General features: G+C 34.5%; 1 protein-coding gene, 1 non-coding gene and 1 pseudogene across 3 annotated transcripts; 2 read left to right on the top strand and 1 right to left on the bottom strand.

Annotated features, from left to right (window-relative positions):
- Nucleotides 1-2,028: 2,028 nt before the first annotated feature.
- LOC123707514 (collagen and calcium-binding EGF domain-containing protein 1-like) lies at nt 2,029-11,895 on the top strand. 2 transcript variants are annotated; one of them, XM_045657613.1, is made up of 9 exons: nt 2,029-2,168; nt 6,978-7,106; nt 8,108-8,256; nt 9,065-9,210; nt 9,488-9,641; nt 10,217-10,314; nt 10,518-10,687; nt 11,063-11,214; nt 11,696-11,895. In XM_045657613.1, exons 1-9 carry the CDS (start codon nt 2,044-2,046, stop codon nt 11,863-11,865), a joined length of 1,293 nt encoding a protein of 430 aa, XP_045513569.1. In that variant the 5' UTR covers nt 2,029-2,043; the 3' UTR covers nt 11,866-11,895. The 2 variants fall into 2 exon arrangements, with proteins under 2 accessions (XP_045513569.1, XP_045513568.1); XM_045657612.1 differs by having other exon boundaries at nt 11,687-11,895.
- Nucleotides 7,136-7,252, top strand: LOC123707882 (annotated as a pseudogene).
- On the bottom strand, nt 9,833-9,951 carry LOC123707880. The gene has a single exon (XR_006753556.1). It is a non-coding gene; the product is annotated as a 5S ribosomal RNA (ribosomal RNA).
- Nucleotides 11,896-11,909: the final 14 nt, after the last annotated feature.

Below are 11,909 nucleotides of genomic sequence, written 5' to 3'. Positions count from 1 at the left end.
CGGCGGACTCGATCAAGCGTGTTGTCTGAATGGCGCGTAGCTAAAGCTTGCTACGAAAAACAGGTATCGCTACAAACCTCCTCTTATCCGCTAAAATATTGTAACAGTATTTTTTAGGAATTGTATTAAAACCTTTACTTAACGAACTGATTTATCAGTAGGATTGTTTGAATACATTATTCAATCGCAATTTTTTTACTACGTATAATTTTCTTTCCAGAAAAAGCAAATACACACACATCTTTGCATATATATTTTTTAATTTGAATCAAGAACTAAAATTAAATGTGTAAGACATTTAAGATTCACGACATCTATTGTAATTCTCCCGAACTATTGTACTCCTGACATTGCTCTACAACTGCATTGTTAACGATAACAAAGAAGAGATGTCGCTACCAATCTATTCAAAGTGTAAGAATACAAAATATTTTATAATACGTATAATATTTATGTGAACTTCACACCCCGATGAAAGATATATACGCTAGAGTTTTTAATACGCTTTCGAGATGCCGTCATTATGTTATTTATAGCAAAGATTTGGTAACGTTGCTGAATGTAAGTAATATGTCAGTAGAGCATGGCCGTGAGCCACTCAGTAAACAAATCGAATCTAATAGGGCATTGAGTACTGGTTTTAGAAGTGACGTGGTTTATATATGTGTACTTAGATAGGCCACTTGAAACTCTCTAAAAACGGTGAGAATTGTGATTGAGTCTATGGATCTATTACCTAAATTCAACTGTAAGGGCCTAAAATTAAATAAAACCCAAATCAAAGTCAAAAATCATTTATTCATATAGGTACTACAATGTACACTTATGAACGTCAAAAAAAAAGAAATATACATTAAAAGCTTCTAATTTTACATTTACTGCCAGCTCTCGTAGAACGTAGAACGGAAGAGAAGAACTGGCAATAAACCCTCCGCCACTATTTTTAATCGCCAAGTTTTCTTTTGTATTACACAACGTTTAATAATAATAATAAAAATTACATAACAACTTCGTAACGCGCTCCTCTTTCAGCCCTGGTTTCCGAAGCCGGCTGGAACCATGCGCATAAGGTGAAAATACTATATATATGCCAAGTTATTTTAAATAATGATATTTATTTATTTATAAGTATTCATACAGCTACACATATCCATATTATAAGATTGAACACTTAAACCATATAAAAAACCAAAGCAGATTACATTGATAAACCAAATATACGAAACAGAAATCATAAGTAGTACGTACATTAATAGACAAACAACCTGAAAGTAAACCTACAACAATAAACACTTAATATATAAAAAAAACTTAATTCTTACTGCTGTCAAGTAAAGTCAAGTCTGAGTGAATCATCAAAAATATTCTATTAGCTAAGAGCAATAGGCCGTTAAAACTTAATGAAGCAATCCTTAATATGGAACAGAGAAGTGCTCGTAATGAATAATTTATTTTTAGTAATAAAATAAACACGATCTCATAGTTGTTATTCTTAACAAACACTATGTATGGTTATTGTAAAATAAAAAAATACAATGTGATGGCTTTTAACTTATGCACCCCTGGTACAGTATTTTTTAAATTCCCATTTTTTATGTATTTCGTTTTGCACTTTCATTAAATTTATGTGTTAGTTTTTGTTTCATACCACTGCCCACGAAATGGTTGTTTGTTTGTTTGGCTTTAATCATAAATTTACGCAATAAGTCACTAAACGTACACCATTGGCGTATTTCCTTAAGCGTAGCATACATGTTACAAATGTAAAAATTGTATGAATAAATAAAAACGAGAAAGTATTAAGAAAAAATATACATATTAAAAAATTTAACTAAAATATAATTAATTTCAAATTTTATATCCTACAAAATTATTCTTACTTCGAATATAATCGTCGTTGGTAAATAAAATCAACCAATTAAATCTTACGCTTATATAATAATTGTCTACATAATGTATAAGAACCAGAAACGAAACGTTAGTGTAATCGCCGCCTTAAAGTTCGAGATTCCAAGCAAACGCATCTGCGCGGGCGCAGTCACCATGCGCGCGCCGCTGAGCAATGCGGCTTTTATTCTCCTTTCTGTTTATACCACCCGGGTATTTGCCACACCTCAGGATACAGGATATTTCGCTGAAGATGGTTACCATGACGACGTTGTAGATGTGTGAGTGATGTGAACTAGATATTAATTGATTCAATGACAAAGATCCGAAGCATTATTCAATAATCAATGCAGTGGCTAAAGCCAATTAATTTATAAACAGTTGCTTAAAATAATGCTGTAATTATTAGATGTTTTTTTAATAAACTATTAACATAAAGAACAAAAAATATGCACAATATGACTGATGCAATATGCACTTTGATAAAAAAAGGGTCAATAAACTCAGTATCACAAAACTGACAATTATCAAATTTAATCATTCTAATTTGTTCTTGAAAATATTCAATGCTTGAAGCTTATACGAATGCTAGAAACAGAAATTCTCAAACTACGTATATTTATTTTTGACATTTAATAACACTGGCCTCTGCAGTAACTACCGACACTTCCTGAAATTTTACGAGGAGGATTTATTTCAAGACGATATGATCAAAACGAGATATTTTAATTTCATCATAAACATTAGCTTCGAAATAACAAAACATGATTTCATAAAGCTCTTTAATTGTCTGAATACCTAGTAACAATTTTTTACAAGGAAGAAACAAATTGAGTTCTCATATAAAGAAAAAAGAGAAAGAGAGTTAGTTATTTTGGCTTCATAAGATTGTGTTGGTTGGCTTCAGCGTGCGACTCTCATCCCTGAGGCAGTACGTTCTATCCCCGGCTGTGCACAAATGGACATTCTTTCTATGTGCGCATTTAACATTCGCTCAAACGGTTTAGGAAAACATAGTGAAGAAACCGGCCTTGCCTCTTGCCACAGGAGGCTGATCACTTACTTGCCTATTAATTAGATGGACAAAAGATCATGAAACAAAAACAGAAATTAGACCAGACCTAAAAAGTTTGTAGCGCCACTTATTTGTTCATTTACAAAATAACATTTAATACGAACTCTTCATAATCGTGAAAAACAAAAAGAACGTAGGCGCAGATGAATCTAATTGTGTAATTTGCATAAATTACTATGTCACTCTAAAGACAGCTCGCGTAAATCGTGTCCCTGATCTAAGACAAGCAAGTTATTTTCGTTTCTTGGAAAATTGTAAAAATAAACTGTTGCGTTTTTATGATCGACGTCCCAATGTGAGACTAGAATTATAGGATTTTTTATCAATTAGTACATAGCTTTGATCTATAAAATTTTGCGCTTAGAAGTCTGATAACTGTATGACTATGACGTCCAACCAAATTAGTTAACAATAATTCTGTTTTGAAGCTTAAAAGGTTTCACTTCCATAGGCTTCATTGATAAATTTCAAAGAAAGTTTATTTACTTTGAAGATGGCTATTAACAGGTCCACTTTAAAACTAAGTAACTGCACTTGGAATGTATTCATTACTACTAATATTTAAGGAAACTTTTGTATGTTGTAAATAGGAAACTTAAAACTCCTAGACGGACTTCATACATCCCGGAATAACGTGTATATGTGTTGATGGCGTGATCGTGCTAAGACGGACAGATAAAGGCGTCTTCAACAGCAATAGAAACGTTTTAGGTTTTGTCTTTTACGCAATACCATTGAAAATATCTATGTATTGATATTTCTGTAATAAACAATGAATGTCAATAATATTGTATAAGTTTCATCGGGGAAACTGAAAGCTCTCCTTTCCGTATGTGCGGAAGTGATTAAGTGCTTAATGATGGAAGTGTGTTATGTAATTCGTTGACCTCTTCCGAGAAGCGCCATCAATGCGTCATTTAAAATACCCAAGAGCTGGGTAGGTACCTACAGTTCTATTAAATCAGTAGGTGCATTGTTCTTTGGATATCAATGGATATCTTTACAGTATTATTCTCGTATCAGTGTGTGCAAGGGCTCCGATACCCGACTGATTTTTAAGTATTTTTTATGTATCTTAGAATAGGTCGCACCTATATTTTAAACCGTAAGTGCTAAGGGAGACCCATCCCATGTTTGTTTTATGACTTGGAATGAAAAATACCTATTAATTTTTCACCTTAAAGTAATCACCGTTTTTAATAGCGATATTAATTCTGTAATAACTAAAGTATTTAATAGAATACAGGAAGGAAGGTCATCTTGTTAAGTGATTATCAGTTTTATTCCCCTTCAATTTACACCATAAATTAAAGTTACTTATAGAGTTGCGGCGGTCCATTTTCATGATATCAATTATGTGCCATAAATGTATCTGCACAACCAGTTTTTTTTTTAAATTCAATAATATAGCAATATTAGGGAAGATATGACCATAATAATAAGTACATATACCAGATGTGAATATCGCGGAAATTATTTATGACATAAACAATTGTTATATTTATTTCTATTAAGGTAGCCAACAGCTTTTATAAAAAAAATACACAACCAAAAGTGTGAATTTACGACGAATTTCCTTAAACAGTATAATAATGTACACATTGGTGTCAATGCCTATGTTTTTATGTGACTATTTACATAATAAATTATTGTTTTATGTCCTGTTTGTAGGCGGCCTTTGTTTTATTAAAAATGTCAATAATGAATACGCCACAATATAAACCGTACCTTAATATATCCGATACTTTACCGGCAAAGAACGTACAAGCGGAGAAATATAGAAACATGCTTAACTGTGCATTGTATTCAGGGAACGGGTACTGAGGATCATTGAACCCTTTAATTCTACTTGGTTATATTAATAGATTGTTTTATACAAAATATGATAGTTTAAACCGAGACGTAGTAAAGAAATATAATTTGGATTTTTTATTTTACCAACTTACGTTTTACTGCGTAGTACCAGTTGTTGAAACAGCTTCCAGTAGAGATATTTCCAAACCAATACGACGTAGGGGATTTCAAGAATAGAGCGTACTCTGAATGGTCGGCAACAGCTAGAACCTGGCGTTGCAGGTGTCACTTTATTCAATATTAAGAGACTCACCAGCTTGTTTGCCTCATCCCATAAAAAAACACAATTAAATAGCATTTAAATATAGACTATAGGAAATATTTATGTCGTATATCGAGAGATGTGAACCTCTGAATAAATAATTAAAAACAGAATCATCAAAATATCATCCAAAACCCGATCAAACTAACGCAAACGAAAGCTACTAGCCTATTTAATTAAAATAAGCTGACAGAATAACTGTTTCCTATAGTGAAGTTTTTAAATAGAATTCTTCATGAAATTGTATCTCATGATAAGATAAGCTTGATAGCGTCATTGGGTTGTAGTCTACATTGTTTACTATATCAAATAGGTCATTGTTTTATAACTTCTAGGCATAACAATAGATAGTAAAGTCTAGTGGGGCCCACACATAGAGACTCTTTCGAATAGGCTGAGCTCTGCAGCATATGCAGTAAAGAAAATCCGACAGTTTACTGCTAAGGACACGGCTAAAATTGTGTATAATAGCTACTTTCACAGCGTTATGTCGTACAGTATTCTACTGTGGGGTGCTGCTCAAGAGGTTCGATCCATATTAGTGCTGCAGAAGCGGGCTGGTCGGGGTATGTGTTGTGTTTCACCAAGGGAGTCGTTACGAAATAAGTTTAAGGAATTAAATATTATGACACTATCTGGTCAATATATTCTTGGAGCCTTGTTGTATGTAAAAAAATATAAACGATTTTTTAAAACAAATGGTGACTTTCACCAGTATAATACACGAAATAGAACCAATTTGAGTATACTACCAACCAGGCTCTAGAAGATAAACCACTTAATATGGAAATTGTATTCATTTTTACAACAAACTCCCATTAGAGATTATTATCACTAAATAAATTCAAAGCCCTCGTTAAACATAAATTAATAAATAAAGCTGTTTATAAATTTGACGAATACTTAAATGATCCTAATCCTTGGGATTGATTTGCTCCAGTTCAAACAATTTTTATGACTCAATACTTGGCGATACAATAGTAGGAAAGTTTCTTGCCAGTTTTGTTCTTTCTTCCTAGTTCTTGCAGACCAGCTCTACGCCCTTGACTTGCGAACTGGTAGTAAATGTAAATTTACAATTAAATTATGTTCTTTTTGACGTTCATAAATGTACTTGTTTACCTATTATGAATAAAGGTATTTTGAGTTTAACTATGGATTATATAAGAGTTATTGTCCGGGTGTAATTAGGGCGAGATTAAGAAACTAAGCGCGAACTATTTTGACGTATGCAAGTCAGACTTAGCATTAATCTTTCTGAATCTTTCTCTTAAGTATCGGCAAGTAAAGTATATAACGTGCGGCATACAATACAACTATGTCATTTGTATCGAGTAGAGTCGCTAGCCTTCTAACAGTTTCTATATCTAAAATAAAAATAGCCTTTATTCGAGTATTATAATAAGAATTACATTAAGTTTATGTTACTATTATATGATACGACGATTGTAGGCGGCGGATTGACTCTCATTTTCGCTATTTTCCAATCATTCCCCGTTCTCTTTTGTATTTCCTACATAGGTGGGCGTCCTCTTTTTTTTCTATAGGGAAATTCCAAGTAAGAGTTTTGTCCCATCTGACATTGCGAAGGCGGGCAATATGGCCGGGCCCACTTTAACTTTTTTGAGCGTGTTACGACGTCTGTAATTTTTTTAGGCTGCGGTATTATTATACTGTTTTCTTAATGTAATAGGAGGTCGGTCAGGAGGCTCGCAAGTGCGTTTGCCTTTACTGTTTTTTATTGTATCTGAAATACGTATCATTATGAGTTAATAATTTTGCTATCTCTACGATAGACAGCGCATTTGAAAGAAGGCAGGTAATATTAGGAGTCAGCAAGAATATATGGAACATAGTTCACTGTTAATTGTATCGATTAATGCTGAATATCATTTTCAGCGTGGATAAGCGGTCAGCCTGCCCGACAGACAGAGTACTACGGTCGCGGGAGACGTGTAGGGTAGGGGGTGCTGATGTCCAATGCATTCGACTGCATTGCTGCGAAACTCATAATTATATAGCTGGAAGGTAAGTTCATATATTTTACAGATTAAAATGCCAACGTCCATACCACGTTGAATACACCGGTTCTCGTCCGATCACCGAAGTTTAGCAACGTCGGGCGAGGTCAGTACTTGGATGGGTGACCGCCAGGGAACACCTCGACGTTGGCTTTTTTGTTTTTTTTTATAGATCAGATACTGGAAATGGGTCTGTAAACTTCTAATTTTAGTTCAAGGGTAAAAATATCTCGCGGTTCAGTGATTTTTAACTAAAACTAAAGCAAGTTCAATTCTCAAAACTCGTTTTCATGTTTGTTCCCCGAATTTTCCAAGACGCTTGGACTGATTAAAATTCAATCAATTCAAAGAAATCAGAAACAATATTTCAATATCTATTTATATCTCAGCATCTATATCATATCATTTATGTCTAATAAAATTTTACATATCACATCAGTAGCTTTGTGGTTAACATAGCTCAGTGCATCTGGGTTCGATTCTCGGTTATATGATAGCTTATTAAACAAATCTTGCCTTAAAAGTAATCAACGACGCAGAAATATGTCTGTCTTAGTCCCAATAATAACGACTTCCATTGGAACCTTAATGTAGAGGATGTCGCCTCAATAATAAAAATGACTGCTGAATAAGAAGAATAAGAAAAAAGAAAGCCGTGTGAATGTCGAGGTTATTCAACGAGCCTAATGAGACGTTTGAAAAGGACTAATTTGAACTAGTGAATTAGTGTTAGCGCTTGTGCGTTGTTAGTGCTTAACAGTGGTAAGTTAAAAATGAAACAAAAATTAACACAAGAACAGAGTGTCTTCCGTTTAATAGAGACTGGAAGTAGTGTCATTGGACCCTTTCTTATGTTAAATATCCTTGAGTAAATGAGGTTGAGACTAAAATTTCTTATTAGTCTTAAGTTAAACTAGATCGTAATATTCCATGTAAGACATCATCACAAAGATACGAAAAATTTCATTCCCGCAACTCAACACTTTTCTTACAATTACATATTTTCAGATGTGTCCCCAAAACAGTGGATCCCTGCAGTTTGCGGCTGTGCGAGCAAGCGTGTGAGGTGCGAGACGAACGCATGTGGTGTACCTGTCACCCCGGCTTTACGTTTAGCGAGGATAACTACAGAAGGAAGAGGCAGCCATATTGCATTGGTTATTATATTTAAAGTTGTAGGTTACGTTATCTGTAATGGGGAGCGTTCAAGTTCCTCCTATTTCCTAAGTTCAAGTCAGGTATTAGGTCCCGCAATTTTTGGAGATTCTTGACCCATTTATAACTCCCATAAAACTTACCATTATGTGGTGTAAAGTACTGGAATGTAGAAAATAATACTAACAATAACGCGTAATTCAATCCCCGCCCCGCATCGTAACGTTATACAAACCCCCCAAAAATTCGTTACGTAATACTTGAACGCTCCCAAGATTAAAGAAACAGTGTTTTACTCAGGGGCGTCTAGCGATACACCTTCTGGCTACTAATAAAATTATTCGTTGTGTTCTATCAGCAATCCCTGGTACTAGTTTTTTGATACTTGATCATAGACGAATTATATTGGTACATATATTTTTATTTTAATTTATATAAAATATAACTAAATTTATTATTAGTTATTATTTAAATAATTTTATTGCAAAAAGCCAACATCCCACCCAAGTACTGACCACGCCCGCGTGGTATAGACGTTGACAATGAGTTTATAAAATATTTTATTTATATTTGATGTTGGCTTTTTGCGATAATATTATTTAAATAATAACAAAAATAAATGTATTATTTCTTACATTTTATATAAATTTAACCCTATAATTTTAATACGATTTTTTAAATTTATACGCCTGATAAAATTTATTACGCAAACCTATAAAACAAATTAAGTAGCAATATTTTAATAGGAGTAAAAATAAGCTAACATTAAATGTTAATTATTTTATTAATTTAATTTCTAAACTCTTTCAGATATAGACGAATGTGCGGACAATAAGGCAGGATGTGAGCACACATGTCGGAATGATCCAGGCGGATATCATTGCGAATGTCCTGCACCCTACACAGTTGCACCAGACGGCAGTAAGTGTGTCCCACCAGTAGCAATAGCAGTGCCCGTAAGTACCTGTTTCATAAATATCAGAATTCATATTAAGAATGTATCGTTGACATGTAATTGGTTAATAATCACTTACTTACTTCTTACTTAACTATTAAGTATGAAGCCCCTTTTATTTCCACATTATAGGTTTTAAAAATATATTATTATGTTGTTGTGCTTAATCTGGAAATGTTAGATCGGTCTCTACATCCATCATTGAACATGATCTACTTGTAGCGCAGGCACTTCGTAGTTATAATATGTAAATACTGTAAAACGAATACGGTGTTTAGGAACCTCTGCCGTTGGTAAGAGCAGCGTCCCGGTGCTACGCTTCCTGCGACACTGTGTCGTGGCTCTCCAGAAAGGTGAAACAACTTAGTGATCAGTTACACACTTCACAGACAGCGCTTAGAAAACTACTAGAGAACCCGGCGTTAAAAGAAGGTAAGACAGTAGTTGAAGGTACCCCGACCCAGAATGGATTCATATAGCTTACGACAAATAAGATTTCTTGACATAACGCCCAAAATCAGAAAATATATCAGAAAGCCCGTCTTTCTGTTAATTTCATTAATACTTTGTACAGTTGCGAAAATATTCTATTGTTATACATAACCTGTAAAATTATTGCAAAAAGCCAACACCACAAGGTGTTCCCAGGCGGTCACCCATCCAAGTACTGACCTCGCCCGACGTTGCTTAACTTATGTGATCGGACGAGAACCCGTGTATTCAACGTGGTATGGACGTTGGCGTTTGTAAATTGAAATTGTTTATTCGTTTCATCATATTATAAAATGATTTTTAACACTAATAATGTTTATCTTGGTTGTTACCAATGTTTTTATAGTATTGTATTACAGCTTATATTAAGCTTCAACATGAGCGTAATAAATCTTTCATCTCATCTATTTAGTTACCATATTTTCAACATCAGAATTCATAACAGTCGAAGTTGTTTTTATGTATATATCAACTTCATGTTTATACCTTACATTTAAGGGATAATATTGTTACAGATGATGACAGATTTGCGGAAGGAACTCGTGCGTACAGAGTCCTTGACGCTACTGTGCCACTGGAAGGCGGTTATTGTCGATGTGAAAGAGGGCCTAGGGTAAGCTTCATCTACCTCAGCGAATACAAAACTACTATGTATAAGTATTGTATGTATAGCTTGTAATTATAATTCATAGTATAGTTAATGCAGCGAACCTAAATCTTAAGGAGTATTAATGAATTTGTCCAAGCCATTGGTCAAATTGTATAGCCACTAAATAATATATAGACACTTCACACTCAAATCTCTGTTAACTCTAGGGTCCTCCAGGTCCATCTGGTATGGATGGTCCGAAGGGGGATGAAGGGCCAAGAGGACCTCGTGGTGCCCGAGGGCCGAAGGGATCATTGGACCTTATGCTACTACTCCTAGCAGACATACGGCACGATATACGTAACTTGGAGGCTAGAGTTTATAAAAATGGTGAAAAGTAAGTACCTGTGGCGATGGCAATTACTTTGATTTTAAAAGTTTAGTTATAGTAAACGAAATGGTATTTTATGTAATTGAATAATATTATTTTATCTGTGAGAATCGAATATAATGAGTTTTAATTACCTTAACTGGTTTCTATTGAATTAATTCTTCAGCTGCTACTTACTAAATATGTATTCCTTAGAACGGCTTTTTTATTTATTTATTTTTAAGTAATTTTAAAGCTACACATATGTTTGTTATAAAAGAAAACACTTGCGACAATATACAAAGCGAAAACAGATTACATTGTTAAACAAAATATACGAAACAGAAAACATAAGTCAAATAGATTATTGCAATTTGTTCTAACGCATTTTATTTTCGCCAGACCAGAACGCTTCAACCTACAGAAAGCATGGCGCCAGCAGAGGAAGCAAGAGCGGCTTGACCGAGAGAACGGGACGTTACGGGATCTCGAAGCATACACAGCGCCCTCTATAATGGGTCCAGACAACGACGAAGTCGAAATACATACTCATGGTTTGTCAACAATTTTTGATAGTTATTAAATATGATCTTAACAGGTAAATGATATTTTGTGATCTCATTTTTTTTCACTTACCATCACAAATGTTCTGTTAACTATATAACCGCTCGATCAATGTTGGCCTAATGGCTTCAGCGTGGGACTCTCATCCCTGAGGTCGTAGGTTCGATCCCGGCTGTGCACCAATGGATTTTCTTTCTATGTGCGCATTTAACATTCGCTCGAACGGTGAAGGAAAACATCGTGAGGAGACCGGCTTGCCTTAGACCCCAAAATATAGTCGGCGGCGAACGTCAGGCACAGAAGGCTGGTCCCCTGCTTGCCTATTCGATTAAAAAATGATCATGAAACAGATACAGAAATCTGAGGCCCAGGCCTAAAAAAAAAGGTTGTAGCGCCATTGATTTATTTTTTATTACATAACCACTAGGCACTTATAATAATAGAGGAGTTCTAAATGTTCAGGTTTAACAGGCGAAATTCCCCGTGACACAACAACAGCGTGGTCGATGGAAAGCGTTCAAACGGAAGCCGTTGAGTTAGCTGAAATGGACGAGAAACTACGTCAGTTTCACAAGTTGGCCAGCGCCAATAACAATGATGATGAGGACGTTGACACCGACTACGATTATAGCTTCTATTAATATGTACCTAATAAATACTATTTAAGTTTGTACAATTTTATTTA

This window comes from Pieris brassicae, chromosome 3 (genome assembly GCF_905147105.1).
Source record: "Pieris brassicae chromosome 3, ilPieBrab1.1, whole genome shotgun sequence".
Lineage (NCBI taxonomy): Eukaryota > Metazoa > Arthropoda > Insecta > Lepidoptera > Pieridae > Pieris > Pieris brassicae.
The sequence above is the reverse complement of the archived record's forward strand: the minus strand, read 5'-3'. Positions and strand labels throughout refer to the sequence as shown.